The sequence below is a fragment of the Nomascus leucogenys genome, chromosome 11 (genome assembly GCF_006542625.1).
Source record: "Nomascus leucogenys isolate Asia chromosome 11, Asia_NLE_v1, whole genome shotgun sequence".
In the NCBI taxonomy this organism is placed as follows: Eukaryota; Metazoa; Chordata; class Mammalia; order Primates; family Hylobatidae; genus Nomascus; species Nomascus leucogenys.
In genome coordinates this window covers 92,258,079-92,283,207 of record NC_044391.1, presented here as the reverse complement: position 1 = coordinate 92,283,207, position 25,129 = coordinate 92,258,079, and the positions used below count along the sequence as shown (strand labels likewise).

The following is a 25,129-nucleotide window of genomic DNA, read 5'->3' as shown; positions in this document are numbered from 1 at the left end:
TGCACAGAAAGAGGGAAGGAAACAGCCAGAAAAGAGATGGCAGCCTCAGAATTGCCGGGCCCTGCGAGGGGAGTGAGAGTTGCTATTGGTAACAAGGAGGCAGAGCATTCCCTGCTCCTCCTTCCTCTGCGGAGGGTCACTGTTGTACAAGACAACCCTTCTCTCCCCAGCAACAGCCCTCCCATTGGGTGTCATACATCATGTGATCGGCAAAGCACCCCAACACCCTGCTTCCTCTCTTCTCCCTGGATCAGACTCCCAGGGAGAGGGACTGGCTCAGTTCTCTTCCCTGGAAGTGACAATGACACCACAAAGCCCTCTGCTAGGTTCCTGCTTGACATCTGAGCTGAGTCTGGTGTATACAGTGGGCTTTACTTACCCTGTTCCCTGCCCTGTCTTCTCCTTGTCTCCCTTTACTGCTACAGGACACGTATTCCGAGCTTTTCCATAGAGGAGGACAAACCGGCCCTCCACAGATGTATTTGGCTGTCACACTATGGTCATATACCCTGTTTTAAAAATATGTGTATTAATTGTCAACACTTAAAAATCTGTCAATTGAGCATTACATTTAGATTTCTGGCCTTTTTCTTGCAAAGATGCAGTGAACTGCCTGCAAAGATGCTAGTTCCTGCTCCCATTTAGGACAAGTGATTGTCCTTCTCCTCCAGCTGCCACCTCCCCCCAACTCAGAAGCTGGTGTCAGTTGGTTAGTATACATCTCCTGTTTTCTTTTTCTTTTCTTTTTTTTTTTTTTTTTTTTTTTTTTTTTTTTTTTTTTTTTTTGCGCTCTGTTGCCCAGGCTGGAGTGCAGTGGCACAATCTCGGCTCACTGCAAGCTCCGCCTCCTGGGTCCATGCCATTCTCCTGCCTCAGCCTCCTGAGTAGCTGGGACTACAGGCACCCACCACCATGCCCGGCTAATTTTTTGTATTTTTTTTTTTTTTAGTAGAGACGGGGTTTCACCATGTTGGCCAGGATGGTCTCGATCTCCTGACCTCATGATCCACCCCCCTCGGCCTCCCAAAGTGCTGGGATTACAGGTGTGAGCCACCACACCTGGCCACATCTGCTGTTTTCATCTTAACCATGGTCTGCGCTACCCCTTTTTGTGACCTACCTGACCCCACAGAAAAGTGACCCCACAGCCTTTGCCCTACAGTGTCGGTTTTCACCGACTGAGACCCAAAAAAGATCAACGGTGTGCTGACCTTGTTTGAGAAATACAAACTTTTAGGACAATGCAGGCTGATTTTTCAGCTTCAAACCTTTGACAACTAATTTTAATAATGCTGGAGGGAGCAGGAGAAGTTTGGAAACACTGAGAAGTCCAGGCCAATTTCATCTCATCTTGCCACCTTGCACACCTTTCCCTGACGTATAAGGAAAACTGAGTAGGAAAGCTATGGGAACAAGTCCCGTGTTGTCAGACAGGGAAAGGAAAAGTAACCTGATTGTTGGAGAGTGATTGGGGAAACAAAAGCCCTGATAATGTGCCACTTCACACTTCGAATCCAGCCTTTGTAGAGGTGGTGGTGCAGCCTCCAGGCGCATGATACTTGACAGCAGACATGGCTCCCATTTCTCTGCAATACAATTCCACCAGTTTTTAAGTGAAAATGTTCAAACACTTCAGAGTATTTTATCTTGAAAGCGCAGGTCCAAAGTGATTTGAAGTAAGTTAGGGTTTACTTTAATAGACTCTAGTATTTGAGAGGAAATGAAACATTTTATGTTTTTTATTTTAATTATTTAAAAGGAAAAGACTCCCTCCTCTGACCAAGAGACAAAATTCCAAAATGTTCTTTTATTTCCAGCTATTCTCTACCTAAATGAGTTACCGGGTTAAATGCATTGTTCTCAGTGTATATATCAACACCTGACCAAAGGGGGCGCCATTGTTGAGACGGGGCCATGGACTCTTTTCATGGCAAACATTCAATAAAGCATCATTTTCAACATGACTGAGTCTACAACATACAAGGCATAAACTGGTCTCTCAGTGTGCACTTTTTTTTTGTTTTGTTTTTTAACTTGTGCCTTCAAGATTTGACACTGCTCTTTCCACTGTCATCGTGGAGGAAAAGGTGACCACCACCACTCACAGGAGCCCAGTTCTTCCTTCCCTATTGGTATGATGAGGAGAGGCCTTTGTGGTATGGGATGATGAAGTTAGGGCACCACTAAATGTTCAGGCAGCTCAGCCATTTAATAATAAGTTTTCTGGGAGGGTTGTAACCTTAGTGGAATCAGAGGAAACCAAAGATACTCTCACCCTCTACCTCCATATCAGCACCAGCAAGTGAATAGTAAGACTGGGATTCCCATTTTCTCTTCCTGTCTCTTGTGCGTGGGTAGATTCCACTCGCAGAGGTAAACCATCTCCTTCAAAAGATTTTCTCCTCCCTTCTCTTGCCACCCTGCTCATCCACACTCACCTGCCCTCACAAGTATACTCAGTGTCACTGCTTCCCTCCAGGACTCTCTGGAGAAGGATAGGAATGGCTCCATTAAGTATAAGACGGTGACTCTGTCATGTGCCCTTTAAATTTGAAGAACCCACACAGGCAAAGCAGCACTCAGTTGAGATCATTAGAAAAATCATAACTGCTTATATGTACAAGCTCCGCTGGTCCAAGCCGCTCATGCTTCAGATGCAGGTGTGGAAGCCCAGTGAGGCTAAGTGGTGTATTTGCATGAGTTCTAGCCTCGTCACTGGGAGAACCAGCCTGGACCCAGCCTCCTGCTTTTGCTCCAAGGCTAAAAATCACCCCCATTATTTTATGAGGCACCAGTTCTGATGCTTGGTGGGTTGTCAGACTTTTGAGATATGACAAAGTTCTTTGTGTGTGTGTGTGTGTGTGTGTGTGTGTGTGTTTTCTAAATATAATAATAATACAAAGCAAATATCAGAAATTCCTTCAAATAGACTGAATTGGCTAGTAGTAATGTGACTTTGAACTTTGGACTTTATTAAAATCCAGCTGAAAACTATTACACAGACTTTAAAAATTAAACTTTTTTGTGCAGCCTCCTTGGAGATAACAGCCCAGTTGACTCCTCCTGCTAAGCTATTTAACCAATACGTGAAATAATTCCCTTAAAGAACTCTATGTTTACTCAGTTCAACAGAAATGAGGATTTCTTTTTTTTAGAGACAGAGTCTCATTCTGTCACCCAGGCTAGTGTACAGTGGTGCAATCATAGCTCACTGCAGCCTCAAACTCCTGGGCTCAAATGATCCTCCCACCTCAGCCTCCCCAGTAGCTAGAACTACAGGTGCGCATGCCACCATGCTCAGCTACTTTTTTCTATTGTTTATAAAGAGACGGTCTTGCTATATTGCCCAGGCTGGTCTTGAACTCCTGGCCTCAAGCAATCCATCCATCTCAGCCAGTGCTTTGGGATTATAGGTGTGAACTACCGCACCTGGCCAGAAGTGGGGATTTCTGCTCCTCAGTCCTAAAGGCGGATGCTGTGTTCCTTAAGCCCAATGATGCTCAGAGATTGCTGGGGGCAATTTCATCATAGTCATCATCATAATAGCAAACACATATATGACATTTATGACACCAGGCACTCTTCTCAATATTTTACATGAATTAATTCACTTATCATAACTTTTTTTGAGATAAGTACTAATAATATCCCCACTGAATGTGGCCAGGGAAACTGAGACACACAGAAGTTAAGTAATTTGTCCAAGTTAGTAAGTGATGCAACTCAAAGTAAAGGAAGAGGGTAGCTTTTGGAAATAGGGCAGAGCCAAAGCAAATTTTAAGGCCAAATTGCATTTAGGGAGTCTGATGATTACCAAAAACTTTTAACCCAACTGATTATAATGGCTAATGTAACAATCTTTCCAGCATTTTGAATTCCCCCAACACAAGTTAACATATGAACAGGTTCAATCTGGGAAGATAAAGTATTTAGTGACTCTGATAGTAGAACTAGTATTCTCAGACTGTAGGTACCAATCATTACCATTTATTTCTCCATGCCAACCCTTGGGAAATTGGTTTTACTAACCTTAGGTGTTTTTATCTTATAAGAGACAGAACTAAATTACTATCAGCAGAGATTCAAGCAATAAAGTTATATAAATGTACTTTAAACTCATTAGAACACTCAGCAAACAGTGAGGTAATATTCAACATAGGTGAAGTGTTTTCACTCTTAAATAAGTGTGTAATTAAGCATATTGATTCTTTGGTCATGCTAACTTAAATAAGAGACTATGAATCCTTCTTTGAAGGATTCATTTTAAGTAAACATTATTTTCTCTTCAAAGGGCGCCACTTGAAGAAGATATGAAATATATTAGCAGCTTTGTAGTTCTGCACAAGTGGGCCCATCTTTTAGGCCCAAAGTTATTCTCTTGCATATCTCTGAGTTTTTTCTCCCATCAAGGCATACTGGGAAAAAGGACTCTGTTTAATAACTAATCTCATTAAACTTGAACACTATTCCATTCTGGAGATCTGGAGATTTCTCTGACAGTTTTTTTAGATGCCAATATCAGGGAATAGACTGTACATTCTATTAAATCTGGATCTCACTTTTAAATTGAATGTGATTTCTTTTATTTATCAACCTCTAATAGTTGGTTGAGCACTTTATAAAAAACAAGCACTTCCGACAGGTGCGGTGGCCCATGTCTGTAATACCAGTACTTTGGGAGGCTGAGGTAGGAGAATCACCTGAGGTCAGGAGTTTGAGACCAGCCTGGCCAGCATGGCAGAACCGTGTCTCCACTAAAAACACAAAAATTAGCCAGGTGTGGTGTCACACACCTGTAGTCCCAGCTACTCGGGAGGCTGAGGTAGGAGAATCACTTGAACCTGAGAGGCAGAGGTTGCAGTGAGCTGAGATCATGCCATTGCACTCCAGCCTGGGTGACAGAGCAAGACTCTATCTCAAAATAATAATAATAACAATAATAATAATAATAAGCACTTCCTTCTAGTTGCCAGCAAGAAAAAGAGAACTGCCATTTATATTCCTTGTAAATATTTCATACCTTTCTGTCTTAATTTTTGTTTTCATCTTTTTAATACTGACTTTTCTACCTGGAAAAGTACTGTATGGAGTTTGTTTATATCTTCATGCAGGTCAACCTCATTCTCTTCAGTTCATTCCTTAGGAGTGTCCTTTATTTCATTACATTTTTCTGGCAAGGTTTCTTCTTAGATGAGATCATATTTATGCCTCCACAGATTGATTTGATTGATCTGAGAAAGAAAAGAATATCCGCTCTCCAAACCTCCCTTTCTGTCCCTCAAAAGTGCAGACTTGAAGGTGGCCGTATTGCAGCTCTTGTCCAGAACCTTCATCATGCATTCACCCATGCACCAAACACGCAGCTCAGGTAGTGTGCTCATGATGCAAAGATGGCTCAGGCACGTTGATGCTGCTGATGATTTTCATTGTGAAGAAGCAAGGATATGCACGGAAGCACTTAACAAGGAGGTGCATAGAGTGTCCTGCTGTCACTATTTCTAGTCCACAGTGTGGCCAACGCTGATTCATCCTGGGGCAACCCCAAGCACAGTAGGCTACCTTTACTTCTAGGTAAAATATTTTAAAAGCTTGAATGTAGCTTAGAAATTAAGAGTGGAAAAAAAAATTCCAGTGATTCAGTACTTTAAAAACATGGAATAAAGTGAAAAACTGCTTTGACCAGGGCAGCACTAGAGAGTGGTGCATACAGAAGTGCCCTGCCATGTTTGAGTGTTGAAGAACATGCCCCGCATTCTGTTCTGTGTGGTGAGGGCACCTCTCAGGCCTGGAGAGGATGTATGCAGGGACTGCTGGGCGAAGGCTCAATCCTGGGATCCACTCCTGTATCTCCCCTGTGCACCACAGGAGAGCAACAGAGAGCACAAAACAGATCATTCCTGCTCTGGGCAGGACAGGAAGGGTGACCCGAGTTTCACCAAGGTCTCCTGGAGTGCCTTGGAAAAGCATGCTATAGAGTCATAAGCTTAATTATTGATGACTCCGAACAATTTCTTGGAACTTTCAGCAAGAACATGCGTGCTCAGCTCATGAATCACAGCTGAAGTCCACCATTAATTTCTGCCACACTGTGGCCTTACTGCCATAATCGTAGGTATGGTATCTCTCGCCAGCTCTCCCCTGCCAGGTCTCTGGCATAGGGTTTATCTTTGAGGAAATATTGCCTTTCTAGAGGGAGATAAATTTGTGTCTGGGTGTGAACTTAATTCTTTAAAGTTAAATGTCTAAATCTTTGAGTTAATGACAAAGGTGCACATATTCTTATATGTTCTTATTCCTTGGAACGCAGAGTTCAAAAGTGATTCTGAAACTACTGGTTACAAAATTTGACTAATCAAAGTTCGCTTCATCATATAAAAATCTTGCTCATTTCTACAAAATGCAGTCCCTGTGACCTATCCAACCTTGGTTTTACTTTTCTCCAGCTTGCATTTTCTGCCTTATTTAAGTGGCTCATCTCGGTGTCCCCCAACATATATTATTCTCATCCTAGCCTGAGTTTTTCACTGATTTCCTGCATATCTGAACTATCCTTTCCCCAGAGTGATTTTCTCCTAATTTTTTAAGGCCCAGCTATGGTTTCCTTATTCCAATAGCCCTTCTAGATGTGATCCCCATAGGGGTCTTTTTCTTCCCTGCGTCCTTTTGGTCTGCTATGTAATGTTACATATAAATTGTGCAAAAATGCTTTCATGTGCATAACTACCTTCTGCTACCTCAATTGCACGTTGATGATGATGATGCCTTTGAGCCCATTATGCCTAATATAGTGCTACACCTGTTTTCTGATTAGCGGATGATCCCAATGCCAGCCAATTGGACCTTAAAAAAAAAAAAGTCCCAGCATTTCGGAAATTACACGTTTGCTTTTCTTTGGATCACCGTTTTGTCTGTGGATTCATTTCTTTTGTTTGGCAGGTCAAAAAAATTCCAGTCATTTATTGAGAGCTGCTTGGTAAAGAATCACAGCCAGCGACCAGCAACAGAACAATTGATGAAGCATCCATTTATACGAGACCAACCTAATGAGCGACAGGTCCGCATTCAACTCAAGGACCATATTGATAGAACAAAGAAGAAGCGAGGAGAAAAAGGTTAGATGCACATTTGTATTTCAGCAGCAGAAACAAAAGATGGAGTGAATCATGGGCTCTTGATGTATTTGGAGGTGACTATGGGGATTTCAAATGGGCCTGCATTATTCTTAATGTGAGGGGCTGTCTCTGAGACCACAGCCTCTGGGCATCAGTGGCGTGAGACTATTGAAGTAGAATCTTTCATGAAAAAAAAAAACAGAACTGCAAGAAACACTACCTCTGCCAGGCACTGAACAAAGTCATGTTGAGTGATACTATGAAGTACTTTAATATGACAAGTGATTTTCTCAATTCAAATTAATATTCATGTTTAGAAGACTAAAACTCTACAGAAGACAGGTAACCTAAAGAAAAAAATTCATCTAGTTGACATTTTTCTGTACTGACATTCTTCAACATTTAAATTTATGTGCTCTGAGGCTCATTTCTAATTCTGTTATTTAGAAGTCAGAAATAATTTTTTTGTAGTTGCAGTGATAGAAAAGATCATTAGGTTGCCAGGCTTGCTGAATGGAACATCAGATTTTGAGCTGAAGGTCATTTAAAACACCTCTTATATGTGCAAAAACACATCTTTGTGACTCTAGCTCTTATATGTCACTGTCTCTTCACTGCATCACTGAAAGAACATGAGTCCAAACTTGGGGTCTCAGACTGTGCCCTACCTTTTTGAATGGAAGCTTACATTTTTCACTAGCATAGAAATGGTATGCTAATACTATATATTAGGGAACATTGAGGTGAGCTGCCAAATGAGACAGAAAATGCAAGCCAAAGAAAAGTGAAACTAAGATTGGATGGGTAAGGGGAGTGCATTTTCTAGAAACGAGCAAGATTCTTACATGGTGAAGTAAACTTTGATTAGGCAAATTTTGAAACCAGTAATTTCAGAATCACTTTTGAACTTTGCTTTCCAATTAACAACTCATGAGTCATGGCTAAGGTTCACCATTAATTTCTACTACATTGTGCGCTTGCTGCCATAATCATCGGTACGGTATCTCTCACCAGCACTCCCCTACCCTGTGCCTCTCTGGCATAGGGTTTATCTTTGAGGAAACAGTACCTTTCTAAAGGAAGACAAACTTGTTCTTGGAGATTGACTAGCATATTAACTGCACCATGACCAAGGTAAAAACTTGCATGGTCTGGATCAGGTTTAATGGCTAACTCTGAGGTAGGGCAAGTTAGAGTATGGGAAGGGAGAAATGGAGAGGACAGCAGTGAGGGCTTTCTGGGCAGACAGCAGGAGGGGGTTGCTGCTGGGAGGATGACAGTGAAAGGCAGTGTGAGGCTGGAAAGCTGAGCATTAACAGTGTGGTGAGTGGGGAGTAGAGAGGAAGACCAGAAACTGAGGATGGGAGGGGAGGCACATGGTGATGTGCTTGTTCTTGCTTCCCTCCTCTCCATTTCTCTCCCCTCTTCAGTTCAGAGGCAGTAGCGGAGGGTAGTCCACAGGACAGGACAGAGGCTGCCTTTCTGTTATTTGCATTTCCTTTCTTCTTTGCCTCTGCAGTTAATACCCATAACACAAGCTGGGGACTAGCAGTGGGGGCGGTGAGCAGTATGAAAGTCAAGACTGGATTGGAGAGGTAAGATCAGCAGAGGGCTAAGGCAGGAGGCGAGAATCTCAGTGAAGGTTCCAGGAAGAGTTCCTTTTTTTTTTTTGAGATGAGGTCTTACTTTGTTGCTCAGGCTGGTCTCAAACTCCTGGCCTTAAGGGATCCTCCACCTCAGCCTCTCAAATTGCTGGGATTATAGGCATGAGCCACCCACCCAGCACTTTTTTAATTTTTTATTTTTTGAAACAGGCTCTGTCTCTGTTGCTCAGGCTGGAGTGCTCACTGCAGCCTCTATCTCCCGGGCTCAAGTGATCCTCCCATCTTAGCTTCCCAAGTAGCTGGGGCTACAGGTGCACACCACCATGCCTGGCTAATTTTATATTTTTTTTAATTTTTAGTAGAGACGAGGTCTCACTATGTTGCCCAGGCTGGTCTTGAACTGCTGAACTCAAGAAATCCTCCTGCCTCAGCCTCCCAAAGTGCTGGTATTATAGGCATGGGCCACCAAACCCAGCCCCAGGGAAGAATTATTATGCAGCTAGCAGGGTCTTGAAGGAGTGTATGATCAGCTTAGACTCAGGAGTGGGAGGTTGTGAAGCTAGGCCAAAACAGTGGCTCATCTGCAGTTAATAAGATGTCAGTTAGACCCTAAGGAGCTGGGAGGCCAGCCCAAGCTGGAGGAACTAGGCATGAAGAGAAATACATAGGTCAAACTCAAAAATTCCAGGACTGATTTTTCAACTGCTCCTTGTCCATGGTGGTCTTGGGCTACTCCATGAAGTCAGAATTTTTAAGGGCATATTTTAGGGCAGTGTGTCAGACACGCAACCATTAAATGCTAACTTCTCTCAAAAGGACATTTTATTATACTGTGAATATATAGCATAATTTAAGTGCTCAGACTGTTTTCAGATTCATATTCTGGGTTCAAATTCTAACTCTGCCCCTTGTCAGTTATGTGAACATGACTCCAGTTTTCTCATCTTTAAAATAAGATTAAGAGTATACTAATAATATCTACTGCCTCGAATAGTTGCAAAGATTAAATGAGGTAATGCCTTTAAAATGCTTGACATAATGTCCAGGACATAGATGCACTCAGTAAATATCAGTTATTCTTATTTAGGCAATTACTTATTGACCCATACTTTTTCATCACTTACTCAGAGTACTTTGTGAGAACTCATGACCCATCTCCCTCTGGGGTGTAAATAAAAGTGAGTGAAGCCTGTGCCTCAGGTTGTTTCCACATTTTGCGGGGGCACAAACTCTGGAATGTGACTCAGAGCTCACCATGCCATGAAGATAGATCATTTTTAATGTGTTTGTTCTCTGCAGAGTGGAAAAGTAAGACTCTTGGGAATAGGTATATTCAAGAGTTATGTGGTAATTTGAGGACTCTAAGCCTGTTTAGGCTTAGGGCCACTAGAATCACAGTTCTAGTCTCCTTTTTGTCTGCTCCCCAAGGAGTGGTGTTTGAGCAAATGAGATCTAATTCCATTTGCTCAGTTTAGTCAAATGACTTAGTTTGCTCTAATATTACTTTTCACTTAGTTGTTCTATGACCAACTTTTGGTAGACTCAATCAAAGCAATTCTATTTTGCATTGTTTTGTGATTTTTTCAACCTGATATTTTTTCCCTAACATATGCTGACACATGCCAATTTAACCCAGTAATATAAAAGCAGTCAAAACCAAATTTTGGTGAAGTATTAAATATTAAATTGAGGAGCCTGACAAACGAAGGCTTTACCCTAGAGAGTAGAAGTAATTGGAATAATTGTGTGCTTCTTTTCCTTGCTGTAATTTCCTTTATTAGATAAAATTTCTGCATTTTTACTTTGAAATCTGTTTATTCATTTTGAAAAAGTTTGGAATATTTCATTTTTAGTGTAGAGTATTAAAATACTTTATGCAGGTTCTTTATATTTTGGTGAACTAATATTTTAAAAATAAGTAGCCTGAAAGCTTAATACATACCTAAATGTATGAAGCTAAGTTGTGATTTAAAAAATACACTTGAACTCATCAAACTTTTGGCTTTCTTTTATTATCTCTTTAATGGCTAGTGTGAAAAGCAAGGCATGTTTATCAAATCTGAGCATTCTCACTGCGTGACTACTGCCTCCTGGTGGTAACATAACTAAATTGCAGTTTCAGTTCCTTTTTAGGGATGTGCAAATGTCTTCAAGGTTGTAATTATTAACCTACAGCTATGAAGAGATAGGAGTAATGTGACACCTTCCCTTGCTTAAAAGCTCCTCCAAGGGTTCCTCATTGCCAATAGGAAAGTTCTCAGCATGGCATTTATAAGAATCAGTGAGCCATTTCATCCCTGCCAGCCTTTCTCCCTCCATAAGGTTTTTCTCACACCCAGGCACCTAACTACTCACAGCTCATTGTTTCCTGAACATATTATGCACTGTAATACTGCCAGCCTTACTTATGTGGATATGTTGCTTAGCGTGTCCTTTTCCCTCAACTGCCAGCTGCTAACTGCCTGGAGAAGGGCCACTGACCTTCCAAAGCCCAGTTCATTTTTTCTCCAAAGACTTCAAGTCTCTTCTTCCATTATGACCAGTGGCACTAGCTGTTCCTTTCTTTGATATCTCATTGCTCTTTATATGTACTGCTATTTAGCATATAATATGTTGGAAAGAACACTGGTTCTTAAGTTGGAAAAGTTCTGAATTGAATTCTAAATCCAAATCCTAGATTGACCTTTTATTAATGAGATAACATTGATTATATTACTTAGCCTCTTGTAACTTCAGTATTCTCACTTGAAAAATAGACACTAATTTGGAGGGTTATTATGAAAAATAAATGAGAGAACAGAGTAAAATATCTAGCAGTAGTGACTGGTGTGGGAGATACCCACTAAATATTCCCTCCCTTTCTTCACAATCATGGAGGTGCTGATATTTACTCATCTCACATGTTAGATTTGATCTCTTCCAAAGCAAAGCCTCAATCTTATTCATTCTCACATGTAAACTGCTTCCCATTTTGCTGAATTAAAGGACTGTCCCTAGTGGATCAATCAAGACACATTTTAAATATATATATATATAAATAAATATATATATAAATAAATATATATAAATATATATAAAATATATAAATATATAAATACATAAATATAAATATATAAATATATAAATATAAATATATATAAATATATAAATATATAAATAAAAAAATATATATATATATATATTTTTTTTTTTTGAGACGGAGTCTCGCTCTGTCACCCAGGCTTGAGTGCAGTGGTGCGATCTTGGCTCACTGCAAGCTCCATCTTCCGGGTTCATGCCATTCTCCTGCCTCAGCCTCCCAAGTAGCTGGGACTACCGGTGCCCGCCACCACGCCTGGCTAATTTTTTTTGTATTTTTAGTAGAGATGGGGTTTCACTGTGTTAGCCTAGATGGTCTCTATCTTCCGACCTCATGATCCGCTCACCTCGGCCTCCCAAAGTGCTGGGATTACAGGCGTGAGCCACCGTGCCCAGCCAAACAAGTTATTTTTAATTGAAATTAAATTAATAAATTAAAAAGGATTATTTTTTAATTCCTTATCTTCTTATGTGAACATTAGGCACTGGGGACAGATACCTAGAGTCAGCCGAGACAGCCTTGAATGTGGTTAATTTCATATACTGATGGGAACCATTAAATCAGAAGCCTGGAGACTGTTCCAACGCTGTGTTAACCACAACTCTTTGGGTGTCTATTTTTTTATATATAAGAGACGGGGTTGGGCTTTACTGAGCCATAGCATCTTTTTGTGCACTAACATGCTGGGATCTTTCTTCAGATGAGACAGAGTATGAGTACAGTGGAAGTGAGGAAGAAGAGGAGGAGAATGACTCAGGAGAGCCCAGGTATGAGAGCAAAAGCCAAGTCTTCTAATGTTCACATTCTGAATTGTGCTTGTGTGAAATTCACTTTCCTTTTGATTTATAGGTTCGTTTTTAAGAATCCACTAGGGTGGTCTTATTTAATTTATTGCCCATGAACATACTCATTAATTTGGGAAAATTTCCCTAGGCAGACCATTACGAAAATGTGGAAATCGGCATATGCTTTATCTTGTCCCCGAAGATTTATGGTCTCTATCCTAAGAGCTTGTTTTCTTACATATGTAACATGTAGAATGGGTAGAAGGCTAATTATCTGGGCAATACAGGACTAAAAATGCTTAAAACTGCAACTTTCTAGAGACCTAAGTGGTATTTTCGGACTTGTGTTATTCAGTTCATTACTTCATACCTTTGAGAAGCCCATTCAGGCAGCCACTGTCCTTGTCACGTGCCTTGGTATTTTCACTGCAGCCTAATCCAGGAGAAAGTGATTTTCAGAAAATCAAATCATATGTAGAGATAAATTCCAAACAAATACTTTTAGGCCATTCCTATTGTCACCTGTTGGACCCCAGAATCCAGTGCTGTTTTATTGTCATGCCTAAATTTTGAATTCCACTTGACTTTGATTCTTACTTTCTTCTAGTCTGTGTTTGTAAATAATTAAGGTTAGTGTGCTTGCACTGCCAGGATGTATCTTTGGTGAGTGAATTCAGCTTGGTAAGTCAAGGAGGGCAGACTCACATCCCATGGTGTCATGCAGTATACCTGTGAAGTAAGACTTGGGGGGAATTGCACAAGCAGAAGACTCACCGAGTGTGGCCTCCCTCCTCGAGCCATCCAAGGAGTGGACCCTAATGCTCCAGAAGGATCAGTTCCTGTTCCACTGAGGGAGAGCTTTCTGACCAACCACTGCTAGAATGAGCCAGATAGCATGTGTTCTTTTTTTATGCTAACTCAGACCTACTGAGCTGGATTCTTGCTAAGCTTCTATAAGAAGATGGAACTGAGCTTTCAGAGCCATCCAGTTTTTCTCTCTTCACCTGCCACAGGATCCCTCAAGGTCAAAGACTGAATACTTCTTTCCTACCATCTGATACATAGCATGTTGGCCGCCCCCGGTTTAGCTGCATAAAGAAGATTACTGCCAAGTAGTGACATAGAAAATGAACATTCCTGAAAGGCAGAGGACCAAACGCCCTGCTTTCAGAGAAGTTGTACACCAGTGTTCAAAAGCTTACCCAAAATCTTACTGTGTCAGCCTTCTGACCACTTCCTGTAACACTGAGAAACCCTGTCTTTCTAACACTTGCTAAACTGCATATTAGGGGTCACTCAGGGAGCCAGCCCAGCCGTACCTTAACACTTCTATAATTATAACATGTCATTATATCATGCTGAAGATTATGTTCCAAGTCCTGTTGTTGGTTTTTTTTTTTATCATTATACTTTAAGTCCAAGTCCTGTTTTTATGGACGCATCTAATTAATCTTCATAAAATCCTGAAAAATAGAAAAGGACAATGGTTATCTCATTTTAGAAATGAGGTGATACCTTAAGGGTTGCAACCAGGTCACACACAGAGTTAATGATTGAGTCACTAACACAGCTCAGATCTCCTGACATTGATTCAACATCAATTAATGGAGCATCCTCGTGTGCATGGGGGGCTGGGTTCCCAAGCCCCCTCCCCTTTGCACAGGGCAAGTGGCCTGTGTAGATAAGCACCATCGTTTGGGGTTTTAGAGTTTGACACAAAGGCTCTAAGTTTTAGAGAAGGCTTGTTAGTAGACGCCAAGCATCGTCTATGGAACATCATGAACAAAGCCTTTTTATGTATTTTCATGGCAGTATCTCACACAGCACACTAACCACTCTCCAAAACCAATCCTTGGTCCTCTTGTTAACTGCCACCAAACCTGCTCCTCCCCCAGCATTCCTCATTCCTGTTCTCGTTACCACCGTCACCCAGCCACCAAGACAGAACCTGCAAGTCATCCCTCACTCCACATGTCAGATCTGTCCACAGACTTCGTGACCTCTCTCCCCAAATGCTCCTTCCCTCCTCCATCCCCTCTGCTCTCGTCCTGGGTGTGTACCCACCCCAGAACCACTCTGCAGTAGCAGTCTGACTTGCTGTGCTTGCCCCTGTACCCCTTGCTAGGTCATCCATTCAGCGGCCAAACCCATCTGCTCGTGTTGCTCTTCCGCATAAAACCTTCCCGTGCCTGCATGGCTGTCGTGGCCCCGCACCTATCTCTCTGACCTCCTCTCAAACCCTTCTCCCTCTCATTCACTCTGCTTTGGGAAGCCGGGCCGGTGTTCAGTTGCTCAAAAATAGGGTGCACACCTGTTTTCCCCTCAGGCCTCTAAACCTGCTTTTCCCTCTGCCTGGAATGTTCTTCCTTCTTTATCAACTGCTTCCTTCCCAGAGATGTCTTCCTGACCACCCATCTAAAGTAAGGCCTCAAAGCTTACCTCAGCTCCCTGCCACTGTCACTCAAACAATTACAATTTTGGTCTTCTATAGAGCCTGTTAATACCTGAAATTATTTGTACGTGTGTCCCATAAGAAGATAACTTTAAAGAGAGAATTTATCTAGCAACTGCCATATCCTTAGAGCTTACTACAGTGACTGCCACATAGCAGGTGCTCCATAAATATGTGTTTAATAGGTTTATTTCAAATGGAAGCTTCCAGAAAGATTAAAAGGGCTAGATCTGAATAAACAGAAGTCATTTCTCAGCTCCCTCTTAGGCTGCTGTGCAGAATCAAGGAGTCTGTAACTTTTAGTTGTTCACCTGTGAGTAGGGCAGCCCAGGACCACCAGCAAAGTAGGTAGAACTGATTGATGTCCTCTCGATCTCTGTCGCATGCACACACATTCATGTACAACCGCCATTTTACAGAAGAGAAAACTGTTGCCTAAACAGAATCTAGGAACCAATGAGCTGGGTTGAAGTCCTAGCCGCACCTGCTGTGGCCAGAGCCAAACCAAGCCCTTTAAGTGTGGTATAGTCAGGCAAACCCTGACTTGGACTCAGCAGGCTTGGGCTCAGATCCTGGCTCTGTGTCGACCTTGACCCAAGCGTTTTCCATCGCTGGCTCATCATGGCTTCACAGGAGCAGCCTGGCCTCTGCCTCATGGGGTTTGGTGTGAGGGGGTGGAGTGGGTGAGGCCGATCCGTGCTTGTCTAAGTAGAGTGCCCTTGTTGCCCACCATTGTCCATTTTTATTGAAAATAATCCAGTCTGGGGCCCATGGCTTGCACACTGGCTAAAGTCTTTAAAAACAAATCTTTGCCGCGTCCCAAAGGTGAGGGAGTGGTGTGGACAATCCTGGAGAAGGTGACAACTCTGAGAATGTGACATCCCCCTGTGGATGGAGGCAGCATTTGTTGGCCACAGTCATACTGAAAGGGAGGCAGGTCTCTTGTCCTGATGCTGTTTCTTTGGGGTGAATGATTGAATTAGCGGAGGATCTAGGAGCCTGTGCCCTTCTTTTCCTGTGTGTGGGTGAATCATTTGTCCTGCTGTCCTCCTCCAAGGCCTCTTGGTAGCCATGGCCCCTGCCCCACGTGGGATCCTGATCACTCTCTCCTACCCACAGCTCCATCCTGAATCTGCCAGGGGAGTCGACGCTGCGGAGGGACTTTCTGAGGCTGCAGCTGGCCAATAAGGAGCGTTCTGAGGCCCTACGGAGGCAGCAGCTGGAGCAGCAGCAGCGGGAGAATGAGGAGCACAAGCGGCAGCTGCTGGCCGAGCGTCAGAAGCGCATTGAGGAGCAGAAGGAACAGAGGCGGCGGCTGGAGGAGGTGAGGACCTGCTTGGGCCACCTCTGACCCCAAGCCTCTCAGTTGTGGTCACTCTCCAGGCGTTCCCTGGGGGCCCACATCCCACCTGTGAGCACACAGAGCTTAGAGGCACAAAGAGGTTGACTGCAAGGGCAGATAAGTCCTGAATGCTCTTACAAACAAAAGGCTTCCCTTGCTTTTTGTGGTGGTGTGGTCAGTTCGGAAAAGCAGGTGAAGGCCGTCACCCCTTCCTGTCTTGCCCATATATCACCTTCTCAGCACCTTCTAAGCTTTACTTAAAGTCACAGCCCCTCCCTCCAGCATGTCCTATTTCCCTGCCCTGCGTTATTACTTTTACACAGCCCTTAGCACCTTCAAATATACTCTACATATACTTTTACGTGCCTGAATGTCCCTACTGGAATTTAAGCTCCATCAGGACAAGGAGATTTTATCTCTTTTATTCCCTGATGTATCTCTAGCATGTCATAGGTGCCTCATAAATATCTGTGGAATGAGTAAATTAATATATGAATGAATGGGTCAGTAGTTGACAGGTGAAATGTAGGTATTAACTAGATCACAGTGAATAAGCGGATAAGTGGAATTTCAAGTATGGAAGAGTAGGACCTGCCTATTGATGCTCTGAATGCTAGGAAGAATGTTTCACAGATCCTTTCCCAGACATCCCTTAGTACCCAGGGCCTGTCCTCCACCCTGTGGGCAAGACCTGCCTTTAGCAGCAGACACTGCTCATCTGTGTGGGAAGCCATACTGCTAGCCACAGTTGGCTGCATGCCTTGTCCTGGGCCAGACTCTCACCTTGTGGTCTTACAGACATTTGTTAAAGCGTCCTTCCCAGAACTTTGCCCAGATCTCTCAGGCCTCCTTCCTCTGCCAGATAAATCAAAGCCTCTAGACAATTAGGAAACCGAGAGAGCATATCTATTGGGGAAGTTGGGCAGCAGATGAAAGGCGCACTAACTGCACGGTAATGGGATAGTAATTTTACAGGTTTCCCAAACACCAGCTTGCTTCCCATTAACGGGCTTGCAGCAATTCACTTGCTTTGTCAGGTGGCCACTGAAGACTTAGAGGGTGGTGAATTGCAGTCACCAGCAGCAGATTGCTTTTTAAATGGTACATCAAGGTCCAGCCTCCCTGGTTTAAATCAGTGAGGGCCTCGGTTCCAGTTTGCAGTAAATCCTATCAACCTCATTATGTCCCTCGAATATCAGTATCAGTCCAGCAACAATAATACTCAATGGTTACAATTATTGAGTGATTTTAGTATGTCAAGTACCAGGCAGGATGCTTTGCTTATAGCCAGTATCTCATCTACTATCATTATCTCTTTTCCTATATCGATTATCTCTTGTGCAAAACTCATATAATCCCCATTTAACAAAGAAGAAACTGAGGTTCAGGGAGGGAAGTAATTGGTCCCATGTTGCAGGGTACTGTCTTTAGTACTTTACACGAATTGTCTCATTTAATCCTCACAATAATCTCCAGTCTAAAGATGATGCAGCTGAGTCTTAGAGAGGTTAATAACTTGTTAAAGGTTGAGAAGAAAACCAGGTTTCAGATCCAGGGGATTGTCCTGCAGAGCCTAAGCACCAAGTCACTGCATGTGTTCTGTCTCTCCACTGATAAGTCAGAGTTGGTATGCTTTTCTGCATCCCTCATCTGGCCTCTACGCCTATGGTCTTTTACCCTGAATATTTAAGGAGTTCTGCGCAAGGGCACAGAATCTGTGCTGAACAGATGCTCACCTTTGACCTGGGTTCTGTCTCGTGCTCCCAGTCAGAGCTATTGCCAAGGCCTCCTTTGCGTCTCTTCTCTTGTGGCATTTGCTTGAACCTCTACCATAGAGCAAGTCAGAGTTCAGCTCACTGAGACATGTGCATCCAGAGACACACCCTGTCAATCCTGGCTTGCACAGAAGACGTCCGCCAGCATGCATGAGGACACAAGCCTTTTGCTGTGTGTACCAATGGGCATGAGCCTTGGCTCCGTACCAGAAGCAGGAATGCTTCTGGCCACAGAGCATTGATAGATTATACCAGCTTTCTCTTTTGATCCTTCATCTTATTCTATAGTGCAGTGGAGAAGAACAAGGAATACTAAGTACTCAGACAGCTGTAAATTCTGAACCCCTAAGTCATGACATTCTCTCGCAGCAGGAACTCTTCTGCCGTGTCCTGCTCCTGCCAGGTCCCCTTCTATGTCTGCTTCCCTGGCCTTTGGTGACCACTTGTGTTTCTGGTGTCCCGAGTAGGAACTTGGACTACGTTGTCACATAGAAACTGTTAAAGCCCATAGTTCAGCTTGAGAATTTAGCTTCATTGTGAGTCATTTTTCCTTTTGTAGGAAAAACATTCCCACTTAGCTACCCCTTTGGTCACACAGGACTATGTAGGTTGTAGCTTTTGTATTTGGTGATCTCAAATGTCACCTCCCACCAGAGTTTCTAAGGAAGCCCTGCACGTCCTTTACTATTTATGAGTAATCATGTGGTTTTGGCTAAGCTCTAAATCAGTGTCTGTGTATTCTTAGAAGGACTTTGAATATACACTGAATGTGGTCACTGATCAGCTTTATGAAAAGGACGTGGCTTCAGGCCAATTAAATGGTGGAGAGAAGACTCAGCTTTTGACCAGTGTTGAAGTACAACCTATAACAAAGTTCCAGGAACTTGATTAAACCCAGCTAAAGTGAATGAGTCCATCAATGGTGAGAAAAAGTACAAGGAGGACCTCTTCTAGTTTTACTCAGCTCAATAAAAATTTCTAGTACTTGGCATAAACAAAATACATCTTGTTTCATTCTGTATCATGGAGTTAGGATCCAAGAATGGGAGCCTTCGGGGTCAAGGCTTCTACTCTGGTAATCTTGAGCAAGTTTGTGGTGATGTTTGATTCTGCTCAAGCATTTTGAAATGATATTAGTGATTTATATATGTGTTTCAAATTGCTGAGCACATTCTATACTTTCATTTTGGGGAGCATGGCTTTAAGTCACAGGAATGAATCAAATAGACCCCAGAAGCACCTGCTCCCTGGTAGTACGTTTTATTCTCTCGAGACTCTTTCAGGACACCAACATTCTCATGTAGTGCCCTTCAAGACCATCCTAACATTGTCCAGTTATAAAAATAACCAGTTCTATCTGGCCAAAAAATATACACTTTGGCTCCATCCCATGAATGGTTTTTTTTTTTTTTTTTTTTTTTTTTGAAGAGATATCACCTGTATCTTATTGGCCAGTAATTGTGGAGCATTAATGTACAAAGTAAGAGCCTGGCAGCCTAAAAATGTAAATGCTCTCTAAGCCTCTAACTTTTTATCGTGACTGAGGCTTTCAAGGATGTTAGACTCAATTGTTGTTGCTGTTTTTAAGCATGAGGTTGAATTAAAACCTTTTCCTGAGGTCTGTAGGTAGTCATTTGACAAATATTCAGTGAACACCTCTGTTGTGTGGGCACCATGCTAGACACTAGAAATACAGTCTCCCATTGTGACGATTAGATCTGTGAGGGAAAAAGGCACTAAGCGCAAATAATCAGCCAGGTAATCATTTATCATCATAGCAATGACTGCTATGGTGGAGGAGAGTGGCATGCTAAAAGAGCATGCCACAGGAGGGGGAGCCTCACCTGGCTTGGTCAGAGTCCCGCTAGAGGAGGGAGTGGGGCACGGAGAGATATCAGGCAGGGAAGCCATGGCACAGTCATGCAGGGCTTTGTAGACCATGTTGATTACTTTTGAATTTTATTCTAAGAAGAGTGGGAAACCATTGATGTGTCTTCACTAAGGGAATAGAATCAGATCTGCCTTTTTTCAAATGAAACTTTGGCTGCTGCAGTTGGTGCTGGAAAGAAGCAAGAGTAAATGGAGGAGGCAAGTTAGTCCAGGCCAGAGAGTGTGATGCTTTGGACAGATGATGGTAGAGTGGGGATTGAGAAAAGTGGACACGTTTGAGACAAATGTAGCCTGTGGACCATGCAGGATGTGCAAGTTGATTAGACATCAGGGATGAGGAAGAGCAGCCAACAGTAATAGTAGTAGTACAATCCATGCAGTTGGATTATGTAGAGATGGCCATAGAAGAGGGGTCAAAGATAAGAAAAATAGGAATTATTGGTTTGTGGTAATAAAAGTACACATGAGAAGAGAGTGTGGGCCTGAGTTCTAAGAACTCAGAACAGGCAAGGAAGAGACAGCAGAGAAATTTGATAAGGAAGTGGAAGGAACGCCTGGAGAGTTTGATGCCATAGAAGCAAAGATTTAGTATCCAAGCATAAGGATGGAGTTAAAGGGGCCAGCTCTGCAGAATGCTGCTCAGAGGTCAGGAAGACAACAGCATCTTTTGGTTTCAAATGACAAAGAGGATATTTAAAACATAGTTTTTGTGTAATACTCCCTAGAAATGCTTTCATTTACTGTCTGTTTCTGGGAAGGGAAGCAACCTGCCCAGGGAGTCAGTAGATATGCACTTGGAGTGAAAAGACATCAACTTTTGAGGGCCACCATGTACTACTACTATCTGCGCGCCCTGGCAGTTCTTATTCTCCCCACACCTCCACTGCCTGAGCTCTACAGGGATGTCAGTAGCAAAGCTTGTTCCCACCACCAAAGTTGTCCTGAGGATTAACCAGAAAACTGGATATAAAATAACTTTATTGACTGCCAAAAGCTGGACAGACCTCACTTTTGAGGACTGGTCAAATTCAGCTTAAATACTTCTAACGAGACCCACCTTATGCTTGTGTTGGAATTCTTCATAATTCCATACTCATCCATTTGCTGTCAGCTTTTTGTTCACATTCTCTGTTACCATACATTTTTCCTTTTTTCTTTTTTAATTAATTTATTTTTTGAGATGTAGTCTACTCTGTCACCCAGGTTGGAGTGCAGTGGCACGAGCATCTCAGCTCATTGCAACCTCCGCCTCCCAGATTCAAGCAATCCTTATGCCTTGGCCATCCGAGTAGCTGGGATTACAGGTATGCTCCACCACGCCCAACTAGTCTGTGTGTTTTTAGTAGAGATAGGGTTTTACCATATTAGCCAGGCTGGTCTCAATCTCCTGGCCTTAAGTGATCTGCCTGTCCTGGTCTCCCAGAGTGCTGGGATTACAGGCGTGAACCACCGTGCCTAGTCACCATTCACTCTTCTCTTAGGGTAACCAAGCCAGTCTCACAGCAGTTCAGCTGTGCAAGCTGAAGCCCAAACCCAGAGAAGCCGCTGGTGTGGAAGGTTGTTCTTTGGAACCTTAGTAGCTTCCTCCAAACGCTCCTAGACAGCCTCCACCCACAAAAGAGTGGTGAGGTGGTGGGGAAGCTGCAAGTTTCTTTAAGAATCACAGTGTAGGACAGCATATTGATGCTCTGGAAAGTCCTGGGACAGCAGAGCATTTGGCAAAATTCGGTAGAGAGTGACATTGTATTTTGGTTAACAGCATGGACTCTAGAACCTAAGACTGCCAGGGGTCAAATCCCAGCTTTCTTCCTTATTAGGCGTGTGACCTGAGTAAGTTTTTTAACTTTCCTGTTTTACAGTTTCCTCATCTGTAAAGCAAGAAATAACAATAGCATTTACCTCGCAGGGCTGCTGTGAAAATTCAATGAGTTAATTCATAGAAAGCCTGCCAACATCACTAACACATAGTGAGCCCTCAATAAATATGAGTTGTTCTTGTTATTGGTGTAGGTGCCTTTGACCAAAGTCAAGAAACAAATTTCCAAAGTTTGAACTCCTTTATGTGCTACAGTAAAACCTTTTTGGGTTTATTAAAATAAATGTAAATAGGTAAGCTTCTTTCCATGCTTCGGGAAGAATATGTGTTATAATACTGGGAGGAATTCAGTTATATCATTAAGAGCAATAAATGTCTAATAGTTCTTAGATGGCCAACTTTAGGTTCATGTAGAGGTAAAATACACTATCTTTACAGGCCAAGGCCAAGATTTAATCCTAGCTGTGTGGTCTTTGGCAAATTACTTAACCTCTCTGAACCTCAGCTTCCTTACATGCACATTTGGTAAAATAATATTTACTTTTCAGGATTGTTGAGAAGTAAATGAAACCATAAATACAGAGGACTTGGCACAATGCCTAACACAAAAACTGGATTGATATTCCTGGGTGAATATTTTATTGTTATTTTGGAACTGATGATTTCAAAGTATAGTACTGTTAATTTTGTTTTTCATTTTAATGGTGCTGTCTATAGATAGCATTTCCCCATTCCCTGTCTTCCTTAATTCCTTAATGTGCCTTCCCTGTTTAGTGTAAAACCTTGACTTTTTCATCCCCTTTTGAAGGCGTTTTTCCAGAGCACATTTTCATTATGTCTTACTGGGCTGTCTATCTGCTGGTGACTTAGCCTGCAGTCCTGGCCTCGTCAGGACAAGGAGGTGGCCCATTCTTCATCCTTTTGCGGATGTCTTGTTTAGCTTGTTTAGTAGGGTCAACTGCCACCTTGGGAAGTCTCCTTTTCCCAGTGAAACCTAGACGACCTTCCCCTGGAGAAACTGCCTTCTGATGGATTATCTCATCAGTATTTCTTGCTGTCATTTCCAACACTGCATAATTATGATCCCATCATTGCCACCAAGTGGCTGCATGAAATTTCATTTGCTAACAGTATCTAAATAAAGTTCATAAGAAACAGAGATCTTGTGCTGAGTGAATAACAAGTTTCTTGCATCAAGGAAATAGTACCTTCCGAGTGACCCTTTCACCAAAAAGGTGAGAACGTGGCAGTTCAGTAAGACATTGCCCGGGTTTGAATCTCAGCTCTGCCACTTACTGCCTTTGTAATTTTGAGCAAGACATGACTTCTCTATGCCTCAGTTTGACCATTTATAAAATGGGATGTAATACATACAAACCACTTAGAACAGTACCTGGCACTGAGTAAACACCTGAATAAGTTCAAGGAGAGTGTTACATGTGAAGGGAAGAATCTTGCTTCTCATTACCTGCTTTGTTATTGCTGCCCTGGGTCATCTCTTTCCAGGGTGAGGGCTTGACGCTGAATGCAGCCTGAGCAAGTACAGTGGGCACAAGCAGGAGACAGGAAAATCGTGTGGGTTTTTACCAGTGCAGCATTTCTACCCACTGGACCACACTCCCAGGCCCCAAGCCAGAGGAAAGCACTGTGAGCAAGAATAATTCCCCCGTCTCAGAGCCTGGAGTGTGAACACATCAGCACTGCCGAGAAGTGGCCCTTAATTCACTTAATCATTAACCACAGGTGTCCCAGTGTGTCCTGTGAGCAGTGGCTGGCTAGCTGGAGGCAGCGCAGCTTTTTATTCCTGGATGTCATTAGCATCAACACAAGATTGAACACTTTCTAGCTGGGCTTTTGCTCTGTTATTTCAGTAACTGAACAGAAATTATGAAACAGCTGGGAACCATCCTGGCAAACCAGATGCTCATTGTCCAGGACAAAGCGTGCCCATGGGCTTTGGATAATGGTCAGTAATCGCATGCACATGTAAATCACACTTGTGTTTCAGGGAGCCGTGTCATCTGCATGGATATAAGGAAACCCCACCTCCCAGTGGTTCCCAAAAGGGCTTCTTGTTCTAACTTATGTGTTGTGCCAAAGGAGTTCTGACTTTGTCCGCTTTGTCACCTGGATCCTGTGATGGGAGGGGTTTCCTGCCACAGTGCGGCAGTTGGGCTGACATCCCTATTTTGTAGTGTAAAATGCTACTGAAATCTGCAGTCCTTTTGCCCAGGCTCCTGCCTACGCTTTTAAGACATAGGAAGGTAGAGTACGCTAGTGTTTTATACTTAACAGCATTTCATACTGAAAAAAACCTGGAGTTAGGCAGTTGCTGATCCTTGGTGTATCTAGAGTACACCTTGCATGGAAGGCAGGGATGGCTTTTTAGTGCCTGCATGCAATGGACATCACACAGACCTACCTTCCATTGTCTAGGGTCTTCACAGAACCACCTTTATTACATCTAGTCTACATGTTCTGTGTATTCACAGTCTTCTTAGTTATTCCTAACCATAGAACTATGACAACAAAATAGTTTCATATGAAATCTTATTTCACATGGCATTTAAATTGAATTGCTTTTATTTTGACTCTTGTTTTCTTTAGTGAGTGGTTTTATAGAATCATAGAGGCTGGGGAACATCAGGAACCTCAAAAGTGATCTCAGCCAATTCTTCTCTCAAAGCAAGCATTCCTTTTGCAATATTCTTCAAACAGAGTTATCTAACCTGTTTAACATATAATCTTTCCTTGTATGTCCGTGGGCTTGAGGCAGCACATTCTATTTTTGAACAACTCCTAATGTTGGAAAATTTATCTTTTCATTGATTCAAGTTCTTGTGATATCCCTGCATTAATACAGGTTGTGCCAAATAAAACTAAAATTCCCTGCATCTCTGCCCTAGAAATGTGTGAAGACATTAATGTTTTTCTACAAATGTTACCAGTTCCTGCAACCTTTCTACATATAAGTTAGCATCTTTAGTATCATCTGGGGAGTACTGGAGTGGCCCTCTCTGTAAACACTGTATTAATAAACTGGTTTATAACTGGCTTGTCTTCATAGGACTCAGTCTGAGGGTCTCATACTAAGGCTTCAGAATGACGACAGAAGGAATTTGGGGATTTCATCTGCATTTGACTTTCGCACTAACATTCAGAGTCGTAGGTACTAGGGATGTCCATCAGGCCATTCTTGCTCCTCTGTATGACACCCAGGAAATCGCATGTGGTTGTTCTCCCTGGAGAAACTGAGGCTCAGAGACATTAAGGA

General features: G+C 42.6%; 1 protein-coding gene across 4 annotated transcripts in view; it reads left to right on the top strand.

The window, feature by feature from the left end:
• Positions 1-25,129, top strand: part of TNIK (TRAF2 and NCK interacting kinase) — a 405,268-nt gene that overhangs the window by 286,643 nt on the left and 93,496 nt on the right. For all 4 annotated transcript variants that reach the window (XM_003256453.3, XM_030822825.1, XM_030822828.1 and 1 more), the window contains 3 exons: positions 6,937-7,112; positions 12,496-12,562; positions 16,152-16,356. In XM_003256453.3, the coding sequence (XP_003256501.1) occupies positions 6,937-7,112; positions 12,496-12,562; positions 16,152-16,356 (448 nt within the window). The remainder of the gene's footprint in view (positions 1-6,936; positions 7,113-12,495; positions 12,563-16,151; positions 16,357-25,129) is intronic.